Genomic DNA, 15,953 nt, shown 5'->3' with positions numbered 1-15,953 from the left:
GGTGTAGCTATTGCTGTGAATTCTTTCTTTCTTCCCTTCTTTTTTCCCTCCTTTTTCTCTCTGTATCTCTCTCTCTCTCTCCCTTGGCATTTGCAGATTTCTTGTTGGGCAAATAAAGTTCCTTGGCTCTTGACTCCGTTTTGAGTCTTAATTCTGTTCCCGAGAATACAGAGAGAACCATGCTCTGGTCACAGACCAGCATGCGACACCCATGCACCTGAAACAGGCAGCAAGGAGTCAGGAAATATTTCTCCTGATGCTGCTGAGGGCTTGCTTATCTTTCATCCTCGTTCTTCACCTTTCTGTCCTTTTTTTCTTTAATCTTCTGGCCGCCAGAAGCCTCTTGCTTCTGTCTTTTGGCGTTTCTTTCCACTTGTGCTGTCACCCCACCTTGCACAGCCAAGTTCTCCCTTCCTGGGCTTTTGGTCTTCACTTGCTGTCCAGAGCCTGCAAACTCGGAGTGATCTGGCACATGTCGGACAAGGGAGCATTTCTCATGCTGCCGCTGACCTGCCCATCCACTGAACAGCAGAGCAGATGCTCTGTGGTCGCTTCAGCAACATGCACTTCCTCCTCCTCCAGAGAGGGGATGGTGAAGCCTTTGACTCCTGTGAGAATCCTTAGGGGACGTCTGCCGGTTGGTTGGCCTCAAGAGGGGCCACAAGGTCAAACTTTACTTTGTGTCAAGCGTGCATAAATGCTTTCCTTTCTTTCTGGCCAATTTTTTAAAGAACGGGTAGAACATACACACACACAGGCAGGCGATTGAGTGGAAGCATGCAAGTGCATTTGGGCCAAAGGATGGCAACCGGTCCTGCCCAGCTCCATGTGCCAGCACATCTCCATCTCACCAGCGCTGAGCGGCTGCAGCCATCACTGCTCCCAGCCCTCGGCCGTGGGGCCAGCCGGCACCAGTGCCATTACCAACGCCACTGCCAACACCAGCAGCACCTCTGCCCCTGTGCCACTGCACCGTCAGCGCTGGCAGCTGGTCCAGGGGCTCCTGTTCTGTCTCCTGCATGGCGGCAGTGCCCAGCAGACCCGCTGGCACATGGTGGTGGTGATGCGGGGCCGGTGTTGCTGTGGGATGGCCACCCTCCCGCTGCGGGCTGGGGCCGGCCGGTATCCAGGGAGTATGCCCACAGCCAGCGGGGCTTCGTGGTGCCATTGCGATGTCACTAGTAACGTGAGCCACTCTTCACCATCTCTTCTTTCTCTCCCGTCCTTCCCAAGGCTGAAGCCCTTAATTAGGAATCTCTTCAGTCACCAATTTTGACAACTTTACAGGGGGTCAGCTTGACCTCACCTTTGTGCACACAAGTCTTACACATGCAGTTCAACACAATATGAGAGTTTAGCACTCACTCAAGAGTCCCCTAATTTGGGAGTTTATATGACAGAGCCAGTGCTGCCTCCCTGCCCACCCGGTGCTCTCTGCTGCAGAGTTGCTTTGGGTTTCCTTGCCCACTCTGTTACGGAGCAGCCAGAGCCGGCAGGCTTCTGAACACTGTGGGATTTCTCCTTTCAGGTCTGGTTGATCTGAATGAGGTGGGCACCTGGGGGGCTGCTCCTATGCCAGCCTAAATGGATATTCCCACGCGCGTGCAGCTGCATTCCAAAGAGCCAGACATGCACATACACACAGAGAGAGTGCCACAATGAATGTGAAAGGCAAAACAGATTGACACAGACAAAGCAATACCTTGACAAGTATCCCTGCAGATGGAACCACTGCTTACACCCATGTGAATGCAGTCCAGGCCTTTCCGGGGTTTCCAGATGTCCTGGTTTCAGTTGGGATAGAGTTAATTTTCTTCTTAGTGGCTAGTACAGTGCTGTGTTTTGCCTGTGATGTGAGAACAATGTTGATAGCCGCACTGATGTTCTTAGTTGTTGCTGGGTAATGTTTATACTAAAGTCAAGGGCTTTTTGGATTCTTGGGCCTTGCCAGCCAGAGGGCTGGGGGAGCACAAGAGACTGGGAAGGGACACAGCCAGGTCAGCTGCCCTGAACCAGCCAAAGAGGTATTCCATACGCCCCTGGGACGTCATGCTTGGTATAGAAAGTAGGAGGGTTAGCTGGGGAGGGATCGTTGCTCGGAGACTGGCTGCGCATCAGTCAGCACGTGGTGAGCAGTTGTACTGTGCATCACTTGGGGGTTTTCTCCCCTTTTCCCTTTTCCTTTGGATTTTACCCTTTTCCCCCACCTTTCCATCCTAATTGTTACTATTATCATTGTTATTACTGATGTTCCTACCTCTTTATTCTGTTTAAATTATTAAATTGTTCTTATCTCAACCCTCAAGTTTTACATTCCTTTCTGATTCTCCTCCCCAGCCCTCCGGATGAGGGGGAGTGAGCAGGCGGCTGCGTGGTGCTTGGTTGCCGGCCGGCATGAAACCATGAGACCAGAGGATGAGGCTACTGAAAGAGAAACACAGCTTCACTCCCTGGATTCATAAGCACAGCGTGTTCGTAGATGCCTCAGATAAAAGTCTGGAAATTAAGTCCATGTCATATGTGGGGCTCAAAGCCAAGGCTCCCTCAGCAGTGCCTGGTGCAAGCCTTGGGTCTTTCTAGATCTCTGTTTCCTGGGCCCTGAGAGTCCACGTTCAAGTTCGCTTGCGCCTCATACAGACACACACAGGGATCCCACCAGGAGCGGGCCTAAGGCATTCTGTGCTTCCAACTGCCATCCCCAAGGCCCTGAGCCCCGCAGTGACCTGCCTTCCCTTATTCCACTGCACCCTCATCCTCCTTGCTCAGCAGGCAGAGCTTCAGCCCTTTGCTGTGACCCTTTGTGCCCGACTTGTCTGCCCGCAGCCTGCTTCCTTCGGCAGGTGCCGGGCGTGGAAGTCCTGGCCTTGCACACGAGACTGAAGAGGACTGGCGCCTGGTTAGCCACAGAAATGAAACACTTTATTGCAGGGACTCAGCCAGCTGAGCTCTTCCGTTGAGAGGAGCGCGGGCAGGACAGAGCAGGCCTTTGACACTGAGGCCGCCATTGCATCAGCAGGCATTGCCCCAGCGGGAAATGGTGGTGGTGCGCTGCAGCCAGCCCTGGATCCTCTTTGTCCTGCTGCTCAAACCTTTTCTCCTATTAGGAACTGCACCAACTTGTGCAGCCACGTAAGGAAATCCCACAGCTTCTGCACTGGAAGTGGGCAGGGTATAAACCTTCCTGCTTCTGTTGGTGTTGGCCTGTGAACGGGGGTGGAGGTGAAGGCTGGCTGCGGCCTTGCAGTAGTCGCTACTGCTGTGTGCAGGCCCATCTGTTCCAGGATCCAGTTGTAGAAGTGCTGGGTGGAGGTGTAGACTCCGGGCTTCTTTGCTCTCGCACAGCCCATCCCCCAGCTGGTCAGGCCAACAAGCCAGAAGTAGTCAGCGCTCTTGTCTTGGCACACAAGAGGCCCACCGCTGTCCCCCTGCAGCAGAGGAGAAAGGATGAAGGGGTTGTTGGGTGGCCACCGTCAGCCCAGTGGCTGGCTCCTTCCCTCTCGTGGCACTTCCAGAGCTGTATTTAGTGGCCAGCCAAGCTCTGGAGAAGCTTGCCTGGGAGGGGGCGGTGGGCCTGTAAGGCAGGGCTCGCTCTCCCTGCGGCACACTTGTCCTGCAAGTGCTGCAGAAGGATGTTGCACGTTTGGGATGGTGAAGCTCTGGGCTGCCAAGGGCACTGGGTGGGCTTTGTGGACATAGTGCCAGGCCTCTGGGACAAGGCAGGCAGGCCCTGGGCAAAGGCGTGAAAAAGGGGAAGGGGGGTAAGGCCCTCAGCAGTGGGACACAGCAATGGGAGTGTGAGTGGCCAGGACAAGCCCGTGACGGTGCAGGTTTGGGCAGTTGTGGCAGGGCTGCCCGTGCTGCCGGGGCTTGGCTTGTAGCACGCTCCTACCTGGCAGGTGTCGATGCCACCCTGCGGATAGCCAGCACAGATGTTGTGGGTGTGGATGGCCCCTTTGTACCAGCCGCTGCTGTTACAGACCCCGGCATCAATGAGGTGGACCTGGGCCTCCTGCAGCACATATGCCGATCCTCCATCTGTGAAGAGCACAGAAAGAAATGAACACCCAGCAGCTCATTGCCAGTTCTCCTTCCCTGCGTGACTGAAGCCCTATCCCGGGGCTCGGCTTTGCATGTGGGGAGGCGCTGGACCGCTCCTTCCTTTCTGCCTTGCTCTGGGTCAGTGGCTCACGCCCCCCTCTCTAAGAGGCATACGTCCCCACAGCCTGATTCTGGCTTTCGCCTCTGCCGTCAGGAAGAGCAACCTGCCTCCCCAAGCTGGCCAAGCTTGCACTCGCAACGTGACTACATTTTGGGAGCTCACCTCTTGCAGTCCTGGCACCCCAGCCACTGACGTAGCACTCTGTCAGCTCCGAGACTCTCAGTGAGGCATCGGGCACGCAGGCAAGCTGTACATAGCTGTTGCACTGGACAGGCTGCTCCAGTTCCAGCAAGGCAATGTCGTTCCTCTGTGTGATATTATTGAAGTGCTGGTGAACCAGCAGCTGCTTGATGTTGCGCGCCTGGGCCTCAGGTCCCAGCTGGGTCAGCCGGGTGGCACCTACCACCACCTGCCACATGGTGATGTTCCTGGAAGGCAGATGGAGAGAGGGCTCAGAGGGAGCAGAGCCACATGCTGCAGCAGCACAGCAGTCGCCCTGCCTTCTGCTTGGCAAGGCAGAGAGGAAAGCAGTGCTTGGGAGGGTGCGACAGACCACATGCTCCTTGGGCTCAAGCAGTGTCGAGCTGGAGGCTGCTGGGAAGCAGTGGCACAAGCTCAGCCTTCTCCTGAGCAGCCTCTCAGGTGGCTGCGGAGTGCCCAGGCACTGGGCGTACTGCAGGGCAACAGGACATGCCGCAGCACGTGCTGCTGTGCTCAGGGCACCTGCTAGTGTGTGGGGCTAGCTCCGATCCCTGGTCCTCCTTACCTGGCCTCGATGAAGCAGTGGGCTGATGTGAGGACCCACTGTGGGCTGATGAGGGAGCCCCCGCAGATGTGCGCCGTGCCTCCTTCCAGGGGAGCCTCGATGCTGACGATCCAAGGCCAGGCCCCTGGCTGGGCATCTCTGCCACCCACAACGCGCGACATGCCGTAGTGAAAAGCCGCAGGCCGAAGGCCGCAGGTGCCTCTGTAACCAGAAACTCCATTCTGGTTAGCTCCATGCAAGCTTGCGCCATTCCGGCTAAAGGCCAGCCATCTTCCCTCCCCTCAAGGCATGGCCAGAAGGGCCGAGGAAACCCGTGGGCTGTGTGCCCACTCCCCTTTCCCCGCTTTCTGCTTCAGCCCATAGATGAGCTGTGCTGGCAGCCTGGGTGATGGCAAGGAGCTGAGCCTCCCACATGGCCTTCAAGAGCCACTGGGGTGGCCATGGGGGACAAGCAGGACCCCTCCAGAGAAGCTCACAAGGGTTGCCCAATCTCCCCCCCAGAGCCTCGGGCCACTTACCCACAGCTATCCCATGTGCCGTGCACAGGACAGCACATGGCCAGCAGGACAACGAGGAGGAGGAGAACATCCATCACTACCAGCAACATGTGGCAGCTGCAAGAACGAGGGCTTGTCACCACCAGTGTGGCTGCCGACGTACTGCCTGCAGGATTCCTGTTGCCTGGGGTTCTCTTGGATGCGGGGCTGATGTCACAGAGTGCCTGGTTCCAGGTGCTGGGCGTGGTGGCGGTGGGGGAGGGACGGGTGGCAACAGGAGGGGTTCCAAGCAGGACTGGAGGCAGAAGCTGGGATTGCACACCCCTGACAGAGCCTTGTGGCATGCCCTGCTTGCACGATCAGGGTGGGCAGGCCCCGTGGCAGGCAGCAGCGCCTGGCTCCCAGCTCTGCCTGCTAACAGCTCACAGGGCAGCACCCAGCGTGGCCTCGCAGCCTCTTTGGGAAGTTCCCTGCCGCCCTGCTCTCTGCAGCCCTGTGCCACCGGCTGCTTCCCAATAAACAGACACACAACAAAGAACACAATGACTACAGCAGCATGCGCGTGCTTGGGTGTTGAAGAGCCAATCTTTTGATGGCCGTGGCAGGCAAGCAGTGCTGGGCAAGCCAAATAAGCCAAGCACAGCCCAGCGACGTCAACCTTCCTGCACAAAACACAGTGAAATGCAGGTGCAGCACACTCCTCACTGGCGATGTCAGCCACAGCAACGCGCTCTGGCAGGCGTCGTGTCCTTGCTGTCTGTGAGTTGGATTGCTGTTCTGGGCACACACTGACCATGGCACTTGTGGCAAGGGCAATCGTTGTGAAGCTCTAGGGAGAGAAGGATGCTCCTGCTCTCAAACCTACATGCAATCGTTGTCCGTGGCTTTGGTGAATCCTGCATCAGCCTTGTCTCATCAGTCTGCCTTCTGCCGCTGACTGAAGGAGCCTTGCTCACTCACCTGCTGGAGTGCAGGAGAGAAGCAGGAGCCAGGCATGTGCATTGCATTTGCACAGCAGGGCTAGGTCCCTGGAGGGTCGAGGGCAATGGCTTGAAGGATGGCAGCCTCCAAGCTTGTGAAAGGTGCGGCAGCTGCCTGCTGCCATCCTGGCTTCTGTGGCGAGGCATAAGGCGCACAGCGGAGGGAGCAACCGGGTCCCGAGGAGGAGGAGAGGGCAGGCTCTGTCTGAAAGTGGAAGAGCTGCTCTCAAGGCCCTTGAGGCGCAGCAGGGCTTCCTAGGCCCCAGAACTGGCCTCCAAGCAAGCGGGCTCAAGGCTGCTTTGTGTTTTGAAAAGGGACCGGCTGCCGGTTCCCATGTGTCTGCTGAGAGCAGGCAGAAGGCGGCCTTGGAGAAGACAACTTGTCTGCTGGGGAAACCCTGCTCTTTCAGCACCAGTTTTGGCAGGTGGCTAGCGGGGAATGCCGTCAGAGGTGGCCACACTTCACAGACGCTTGGAGGAAGAGATTGGCGTCATTTGGCGGAGAGGACTCTGGCAGAGACAGCAGTTCCCAGGCAAGCCCGTCAGTAATGGCACACAAGACCAAGGTGACCTAGCTAACAACACCCAAAGACCATGTGTGTTGACAGATGGGGCAAACCTGGGAGCAAAGGGGGGAAAAAATAACTGGGGTTGGCCCCGTCTCTGGGAGGAGAGCAGGGCTGAGAGAGGCAGCACTCAGGGAAGATGAGGGGCACGTATAAGCACGGCAAATGGAGAGAAGGGGGGATCAAGGAGCCAGGATTCAGGCATGTGGATGTCCTACAGTGTCAGCCAACGTGCTTGCTCAGCCCCAGCATCCCCACCTTGCAAGAGGAGCAGGCCTGCCAACCACTGGCCACCTCTCCACCTCCCAGAGGCAGGAAGGACTTGGAGGTGCTTGAGCATGCATGCCCTCAGCTGCTGCCCACCTAGGCATGCCCCCCCTGCGGGAGCTGCAGAAGGGCCTGCCTCTGAAGCTGCCAGGACCGTCCTTCTCTTGCTCTGTGCTTGGGCCGTGGCAAGCCATGGTGCTGCAGCTCCCAGCTCTGTTCCTACCCAGGACTGCAGGGCATGCCTCCAGCTGAACTTTGATCTCTGGAAACATGGGCATGCCCTTTGCTTCCTCTTGATCATGCAGTGAAAGGAGTTCTTATGGCTCTGTGGATGATGCTGGAGCATGCTTCCTCCCCAAACAAGTCCGGCTTTCTGTCCAGAGGCCTCAGGTGCTCCTCGTAGCACAGAGCGCAACTCCTCTGCACTCCTAGCAGGCTTGGTGCGGCAAATGAAGAGACGGGACGCAGCTTGATGCAAGCAAGTTGTCCATTTATTAGTGATTTTCTTACACATATATACGTTTCTACCTTCTACATATTACACACTGATTGGTTAAATCTTAAGCGTAAAAAACACTGATTGGTTGATATTTAAGGCACACCGTTAGCACAATAGGAGCTTATTGGTTTACCTTGACATAGCAACAATTTCTATTCCAAAGTTAGGGGGTTTCTTTCTAGGCGGCTTTCTTGATTAGCCAAGTTACATATCGGCGCTAAGCGTTCCCTTATCTGGCTACTTGTTTCTCTGTCCGTCTGGTTGCCTCCTCAACAGTAACGGCTCAGGGGTCTGCAGTTAGCTTGTTCCTTTGTTCCCAGGGCTAGTGCCCTACAAGTTCTAACAAGACTCTATTCATCAGGCTATCAGTACTTGGACTCTTGTCCTTGAGGCCCTGTCCTACAGATAAATCCAAGTTCCAGGAAAAGGAGAATACTGTCTTAACCGGAACAACAGCAATGGAATTTTTGTGGGTCACAGAGTGTGTAACTAGACATTTAAATATGGAAATCTTTGTATTATTCCAGGCTGTCGACCTATTAATTGTTCAACTTATAACCAGTCTCTTCATGTCGAGGGGGACATGTTATGGTGTTTGTAAAGCAACACCACCAATGGAAAAGTTATCTCTCGCAGGCTAAGTTGGGCACGGGTCCATGAACTGGACATACAAAACTATTTGATAACTTTTGGTCTAGTAGCAATCTTAGTGGAGCTAAGGTATTAAGGGAACCTGACCCTTGGACTTGTGCCATCCGTGGCATAACTAACCACACAGTTACCGTTAAGTGTAACTATAGTAGGCCCGTAGGAGCATGGAAATGTGATCTTTGGATTAAAGGGGAAAAGGCAAATAATTGAATTAAGCACCCTTTGGCTTAAAAGATACCACTTATTTTGAAACTCCATGTAATTCCGATGTAAGGCGCGAAGGAGATGGACCATTTATAAATGGAACTCTGACCCTGAAAGGTCATTATTGGATTTGTGGTCATCATGCCTATCGAAAATTGCCAAATCATTGGAGTGGAACATGTTCTGTGGGTTATATGCGCCCCTTCTGTTGCCTGCTACCAGAGGAAAATGGAGACAGTTTGGGAGTTAGGAGATATGATGACCTTAATCGACATCGGCGGTCCATTGACACTTCTGTAACAGGTGGTAGTGATCAAACTTGGGGCCAAGAGAAGTGGACCCCTCAACGTATCATAAAACACTGTGGACCTGCCACATGGAACCCCAATGAGTGGCTCAGCGGTGCTCGAGAACCTATCTATAATCTAAATCGCATTATTCCATTGCAAGTTGTGCTGCAGATCATTACTAACGAGACAGCACATGCCCTTGGCCTATTGGCAGATCAGGCTACACAAATGCAAACATATGCAGCATCGCACGGTTCTTGATGACCTGCTAGCCAAAGAAGGAGGTGTTTGTGGTAAACTAAATGATTCTAATTGCTGCTTAAAAATTGATGATAGCGGCAAAAATGTTGAACGGGTTACTGCAGGAATATGAAAGCTGGCCCGTGTTCCTGTCCAGACATGGAAAGGCTGGGACATTGACATGTTTTCCTGGCTCCCTGGTGGTCCATGAGTTAAGCGAACCCTATTTTATTTGTTATGTGGTCTTGCCATGCTGATGTTTTTACCCTGTATCATTCCATGTTTTATACAATTGATTCAACATGTTGTAGCTAAGATGCATTTTATAACTACTGTCTGTGTTTAACGCTGTTTACACTCTGTTTATACTCTCAACTTATAAACTCAGAGTTTATACCATATTAACACTGTTCAACGGTGTTAAACAAATTCGTGCTGTGCACCAAACTACACCATCAGTAATACAGATTGTATAGTGTTATTGCTTATTTTCTTTTACCTAAATTGGCGACCGAAGTTCCTAGACCCAGACGGTACATGCGCATTAAGCTAAAGGGGGCGTGGAAATCTATTTTCCTACTGCGTATCCTGACCGCGACTTTAGCAAAGCAGGGCAGCAGACTGCTTTAACCACGAGGACTGCAATTGCTTCGCTTTGTGTCGTTGAATTTGCAGGAAATAATGGAATACCTGTATGTTCTTGTACCAATTTATTTTGCCACCTTTGTTGTGCTAACTATCGCTTTGATTTTTATTATGATACTTCTACTTGCCCTTGTGAATGCACATTATCTTGTAATTATCCTTGTAAACCTTTACTTCTTCTTCTTCTTCTTCTTCTTCTTCTCCTCCTGAAACCAGGGACCATGTCTCTATTCCTTCCTCCTTTCTCTACTCTATCGTTCATGTCACCTCAGAGAACAATTCATAAGTTAGCGATGTTGAGCCACAGGGTGGTGTAAGAGACTGCGCCGGTGAGACCCATCATCGCCACAGCAGAGGTGTTGTCCCAACATTGCTATGGCAGGAAACTCATGCCATCGCCACAGTGAATGATCTACCTATACGTTGTTAAGGCAGGAAGATAACACCACTGCCACCGCAGAGATTTATCTATACATTGTTAAAGGAGGAGACCGATTGATGCCATGGAGCAATGAGGGGATGCTGATCCTGCAAAACTTAACCAAACCCCTGTGCATGCACCCAGACCTTGGGGTCAGGGGGGTAAAGGTGCTTGGAGGCCCCTGAGGACCATGCTGGGCACGTACACCATTGCTGGGTGGAAGGCGTGGCGAAGCAGAACAGCTTGAAACAACTGTATAAAAGCTGGAAGCAACTAACGTCGGACGGAACATTCCCGCACCAGACTTGGAAACGAATCGGACTGTTGGGACACCACAGCACTGGGGTGTAGCTATTGCTGTGAATTCTTTCTTTCTTCCCTTCTTTTTTCCCTCCTTTTTCTCTCTGTATCTCTCTCTCTCTCTCCCTTGGCATTTGCAGATTTCTTGTTGGGCAAATAAAGTTCCTTGGCTCTTGACTCCGTTTTGAGTCTTAATTCTGTTCCCGAGAATACAGAGAGAGAACCATGCTCTGGTCACAGACCAGCATGCGACACCCATGCACCTGAAACAGCCAGCAAGGAGTCAGGAAATATTTCTCCTGATGCTGCTGAGGGCTTGCTTATCTTTCATCCTCGTTCTTCACCTTTCTGTCCTTTTTTTCTTTAATCTTCTGGCCGCCAGAAGCCTCTTGCTTCTGTCTTTTGGCGTTTCTTTCCACTTGTGCTGTCACCCCACCTTGCACAGCCAAGTTCTCCCTTCCTGGGCTTTTGGTTTTCACTTGCTGGCCAGAGCCTGCAAACTCGGAGTGATCTGGCACATGTCGGACAAGGGAGCATTTCTCATGCTGCCGCTGACCTGCCCATCCACTGAACAGCAGAGCAGATGCTCTGTGGTCGCTTCAGCAACATGCACTTCCTCCTCCTCCAGAGAGGGGATGGTGAAGCCTTTGACTCCTGTGAGAATCCTTAGGGGACGTCTGCCGGTTGGTTGGCCTCAAGAGGGGCCACAAGGTCAAACTTTACTTTGTGTCAAGCGTGCATAAATGCTTTCCTTTCTTTCTGGCCAATTTTTTAAAGAACGGGTAGAACATACACACACACAGGCAGGCGATTGAGTGGAAGCATGCAAGTGCATTTGGGCCAAAGGATGGCAACTGGTCCTGCCCAGCTCCATGTGCCAGCACATCTCCATCTCACCAGCGCTGAGCGGCTGCAGCCATCACTGCTCCCAGCCCTCGGCCGTGGGGCCAGCCGGCACCAGTGCCATTACCAACGCCACTGCCAACACCAGCAGCACCTCTGCCCCTGTGCCACTGCACCGTCAGCGCTGGCAGCTGGTCCAGGGGCTCCTGTTCTGTCTCCTGCATGGCGGCAGTGCCCAGCAGACCCGCTGGCACATGGTGGTGGTGATGCGGGGCCGGTGTTGCTGTGGGATGGCCACCCTCCCGCTGCGGGCTGGGGCCGGCCGGTATCCAGGGAGTATGCCCACAGCCAGCGGGGCTTCGTGGTGCCATTGCGATGTCACTAGTAACGTGAGCCACTCTTCACCATCTCTTCTTTCTCTCCCGTCCTTCCCAAGGCTGAAGCCCTTAATTAGGAATCTCTTCAGTCACCAATTTTGACAACTTTACAGGGGGTCAGCTTGACCTCACCTTTGTGCACACAAGTCTTACACATGCAGTTCAACACAATATGAGAGTTTAGCACTCACTCAAGAGTCCCCTAATTTGGGAGTTTATATGACAGAGCCAGTGCTGCCTCCCTGCCCACCCGGTGCTCTCTGCTGCAGAGTTGCTTTGGGTTTCCTTGCCCACTCTGTTACGGAGCAGCCAGAGCCGGCAGGCTTCTGAACACTGTGGGATTTCTCCTTTCAGGTCTGGTTGATCTGAATGAGGTGGGCACCTGGGGGGCTGCTCCTATGCCAGCCTAAATGGATATTCCCACGCGCGTGCAGCTGCATTCCAAAGAGCCAGACATGCACATACACACAGAGAGAGTGCCACAATGAATGTGAAAGGCAAAACAGATTGACACAGACAAAGCAATACCTTGACAAGTATCCCTGCAGATGGAACCACTGCTTACACCCATGTGAATGCAGTCCAGGCCTTTCCGGGGTTTCCAGATGTCCTGGTTTCAGTTGGGATAGAGTTAATTTTCTTCTTAGTGGCTAGTACAGTGCTGTGTTTTGCCTGTGATGTGAGAACAATGTTGATAGCCGCACTGATGTTCTTAGTTGTTGCTGGGTAATGTTTATACTAAAGTCAAGGGCTTTTTGGATTCTTGGGCCTTGCCAGCCAGAGGGCTGGGGGAGCACAAGAGACTGGGAAGGGACACAGCCAGGTCAGCTGCCCTGAACCAGCCAAAGAGGTATTCCATACCATGGGACGTCATGCTTGGTATAGAAAGTAGGAGGGTTAGCTGGGGAGGAATCGTTGCTCGGAGACTGGCTGCGCATCAGTCAGCACGTGGTGAGCAGTTGTACTGTGCATCACTTGGGGGTTTTCTCCCCTTTTCCCTTTTCCTTTGGATTTTACCCTTTTCCCCCACCTTTCCATCCTAATTATTACTATTATCATTGTTATTACTGATGTTCCTACCTCTTTATTCTGTTTAAATTATTAAATTGTTCTTATCTCAACCCTCAAGTTTTACATTCCTTTCTGATTCTCCTCCCCAGCCCTCCGGATGAGGGGGAGTGAGCAGGCGGCTGCGTGGTGCTTGGTTGCCGGCCGGCATGAAACCATGAGACCAGAGGATGAGGCTACTGAAAGAGAAACACAGCTTCACTCCCTGGATTCATAAGCACAGCGTGTTCGTAGATGCCTCAGATAACAGTCTGGAAATTAAGTCCATGTCATATGTGGGGCTCAAAGCCAAGGCTCCCTCAGCAGTGCCTGGTGCAAGCCTTGGGTCTTTCTAGATCTCTGTTTCCTGGGCCCTGAGAGTCCACGTTCAAGTTCGCTTGCACCTCATACAGACACACACAGGGATCCCACCAGGAGCGGGCCTAAGGCATTCTGTGCTTCCAACTGCCATCCCCAAGGCCCTGAGCCCCGCAGTGACCTGCCTTCCCTTGTTTCACTGCACCCTCATCCTCCTTGCTCAGCAGGCAGAGCTTCAGCCCTTTGCTGTGACCCTTTGTGCCCGACTTGTCTGCCCGCAGCCTGCTTCCTTCGGCAGGTGCCGGGCGTGGAAGTCCTGGCCTTGCACACGAGACTGAAGAGGACTGGCGCCTGGTTAGCCACAGAACTGAAACACTTTATTGCAGGGACTCAGCCAGCTGAGCTCTTCCGTTGAGAGGAGCGCGGGCAGGACAGAGCAGGCCTTTGACACTGAGGCCGCCATTGCATCAGCAGGCATTGCCCCAGCGGGAAATGGTGGTGGTGCGCTGCAGCCAGCCCTCGATCCTCTTTGTCCTGCTGATCAAACCTTTTCTCCTATTAGGAACTGCACCAACTTCTGCAGCCAAGAAAGGAAATCCTGCAGCTTCTGCACTGGAAGTGGGCAGGGTATAAACCTTCCTGCTTCTGTTGGTGTTGGCCTGTGAACGGGGGTGGAGGTGAAGGCTGGCTGCGGCCTTGCAGTAGTCGCTACTGCTGTGTGCAGGCCCATCTGTTCCAGGATCCAGTTGTAGAAGTGCTGGGTGGAGGTGTAGACTCCGGGCTTCTTTGCTCTCGCACAGCCCATCCCCCAGCTGGTCAGGCCAACAAGCCAGAAGTAGTCAGCGCTCTTGTCTTGGCACACAAGAGGCCCACCGCTGTCCCCCTGCAGCAGAGGAGAAAGGATGAAGGGGTTGTTGGGTGGCCACCGTCAGCCCAGTGGCTGGCTCCTTCCCTCTCGTGGCACTTCCAGAGCTGTATTTAGTGGCCAGCCAAGCTCTGGAGAAGCTTGCCTGGGAGGGGGCGGTGGGCCTGTAAGGCAGGGCTCGCTCTCCCTGCGGCACACTTGTCCTGCAAGTGCTGCAGAAGGATGTTGCACGTTTGGGATGGTGAAGCTCTGGGCTGCCAAGGGCACTGGGTGGGCTTTGCGGACATAGTGCCAGGCCTCTGGGACAAGGCAGGCAGGCCCTGGGCAAAGGCGTGCAAAAGGGGAAGGGGGGTAAGGCCCTCAGCAAGTGGGGACATAGCAATGGGAGTGTGAGTGGCCAGGAAAAGCCCGTGACGGTGCAGGTTTGGGCGATTGTGGCGGGGCTGCCCGTGCTGCCGGGGCTTGGCTTGTAGCACGCTCCTACCTGGCAGGTGTCGATGCCACCCTGCGGATAGCCAGCACAGATGTTGTGGGTGTGGATGGCCCCTTTGTACCAGCCGCTGCTGTTACAGACCCCGGCATCAATGAGGTGGACCTGGGCCTCCTGCAGCACATATGCCGATCCTCCATCTGTGAAGAGCACAGAAAGAAATGAACACCCAGCAGCTCATTGCCAGTTCTCCTTCCCTGCGTGACTGAAGCCCTATCCCGGGGCTCGGCTTTGCATGTGGGGAGGCGCTGGACCGCTCCTTCCTTTCTGCCTTGCTCTGGGTCAGTGGCTCACGCCCCCCTCTCTAAGAGGCATACGTCCCCACAGCCTGATTCTGGCTTTCGCCTCTGCCGTCAGGAAGAGCAACCTGCCTCCCCAAGCTGGCCAAGCTTGCACTCGCAACGTGACTACATTTTGGGAGCTCACCTCTTGCAGTCCTGGCACCCCAGCCACTGACGTAGCACTCTGTCAGCTCCGAGACTCTCAGTGAGGCATCGGGCACGCAGGCAAGCTGTACATAGCTGTTGCACTGGACAGGCTGCTCCAGTTCCAGCAAGGCAATGTCGTTCCTCCGTGTGATATTATTGAAGTGCTGGTGAACCAGCAGCTGCTTGATGTTGCGCGCCTGGGCCTCAGGTCCCAGCTGGGTCAGCCGGGTGGCACCTACCACCACCTGCCACATGGTGATGTTCCTGGAAGGCAGATGGAGAGAGGGCTCAGAGGGAGCAGAGCCACATGCTGCAGCAGCACAGCAGTCGCCCTGCCTTCTGCTTGGCAAGGCAGAGAGGAAAGCAGTGCTTGGGAGGGTGTGACAGACCACATGCTCCTTGGGCTCAAGCAGTGTCGAGCTGGAGGCTGCTGGGAAGCAGTGGCACAAGCTCAGCCTTCTCCTGAGCAGCCTCTCAGGTGGCTGCGGAGTGCCCAGGCACTGGGCGTACTGCAGGGCAACAGGACATGCCGCAGCACGTGCTGCTGTGCTCAGGGCACCTGCTAGAGTGTGGGGCTAGCTCCGATCCCTGGTCCTCCTTACCTGGCCTCGATGAAGCAGTGGGCTGATGTGAGGACCCACTGTGGGCTGATGAGGGAGCCCCCGCAGATGTGCGCCGTGCCTCCTTCCAGGGGAGCCTCGATGCTGACGATCCAAGGCCAGGCCCCTGGCTGGGCATCTCTGCCACCCACAACGCGCGACATGCCGTAGTGAAAAGCCGCAGGCCGAAGGCCGCAGGTGCCTCTGTAACCAGAAACTCCATTCTGGTTAGCTCCATGCAAGCTTGCGCCATTCCGGCTAAAGGCCAGACATCTTCCCTCCCCTCAAGGCATGGCCAGAAGGGCCGAGGAAACCCGTGGGCTGTGTGCCCACTCCCCTTTCCCCGCTTTCTGCTTCAGCCCGTAGATGAGCTGTGCTGGCAGCCTGGGTGATGGCAAGGAGCTGAGCCTCCCACATGGCCTTCAAGAGCCACTGGGGTGGCCATGGGGGACAAGCAGGACCCCTCCAGAGAAGCTCACAAGGGTTGCCCAATCTCCCCCC

General features: G+C 54.5%; 2 protein-coding genes across 2 annotated transcripts; both read right to left on the bottom strand.

Moving 5' to 3' along the window:
- Positions 1-2,048: 2,048 nt before the first annotated feature.
- LOC308063909 (acrosin-like) lies at positions 2,049-6,582 on the bottom strand. Its single transcript, XM_080387538.1, has 4 exons — positions 4,926-6,582; positions 4,322-4,587; positions 3,890-4,035; positions 2,049-3,425 (listed from the first exon to the last, which is right to left on the bottom strand). Exons 1-4 carry the CDS (start codon positions 5,084-5,086, stop codon positions 3,084-3,086), a joined length of 915 nt encoding a protein of 304 aa, XP_080243664.1. The 5' UTR covers positions 5,087-6,582; the 3' UTR covers positions 2,049-3,083.
- A 6,018-nt stretch (positions 6,583-12,600) lies between these two features.
- Positions 12,601-15,739, bottom strand: LOC308061972 (acrosin-like). The gene is made up of 4 exons (XM_080382730.1): positions 15,456-15,739; positions 14,852-15,117; positions 14,420-14,565; positions 12,601-13,953 (listed from the first exon to the last, which is right to left on the bottom strand). The coding sequence occupies exons 1-4, from the start codon at positions 15,614-15,616 to the stop codon at positions 13,612-13,614; spliced, it is 915 nt and encodes a 304-aa protein (XP_080238856.1). The 5' UTR covers positions 15,617-15,739; the 3' UTR covers positions 12,601-13,611.
- Positions 15,740-15,953: the final 214 nt, after the last annotated feature.

Source organism: Falco punctatus (assembly GCF_963210335.1).
Source record: "Falco punctatus genome assembly, chromosome: 4".
NCBI lineage: Eukaryota > Metazoa > Chordata > Aves > Falconiformes > Falconidae > Falco > Falco punctatus.
Note: the sequence above shows the minus strand (reverse complement) of the source record. Positions and strands in the feature narration are given on the sequence as shown.

Excerpts from the sequence above, each read along its gene's own strand:
- LOC308063909 (XM_080387538.1), bottom strand. The coding sequence starts at position 5,086 with ATGTCGCGCGTTGTGGGTGGCAGAGATGCCCAGCCAGGGGCCTGGCCT. Across the intron at positions 4,588-4,925 it reads CACTGCTTCATCGAGGCCAG|GAACATCACCATGTGGCAGG; the intron begins GTAAGGAGGACC and ends TCTGCCTTCCAG. Across the intron at positions 4,036-4,321 it reads GGGTGCCAGGACTGCAAGAG|ATGGAGGATCGGCATATGTG; the intron begins GTGAGCTCCCAA and ends TGCTCTTCACAG.
- LOC308061972 (XM_080382730.1), bottom strand. The coding sequence starts at position 15,616 with ATGTCGCGCGTTGTGGGTGGCAGAGATGCCCAGCCAGGGGCCTGGCCT. Across the intron at positions 15,118-15,455 it reads CACTGCTTCATCGAGGCCAG|GAACATCACCATGTGGCAGG; the intron begins GTAAGGAGGACC and ends TCTGCCTTCCAG. Across the intron at positions 13,954-14,419 it reads GTGGCATCGACACCTGCCAG|GGGGACAGCGGTGGGCCTCT; the intron begins GTAGGAGCGTGC and ends CCTCTGCTGCAG.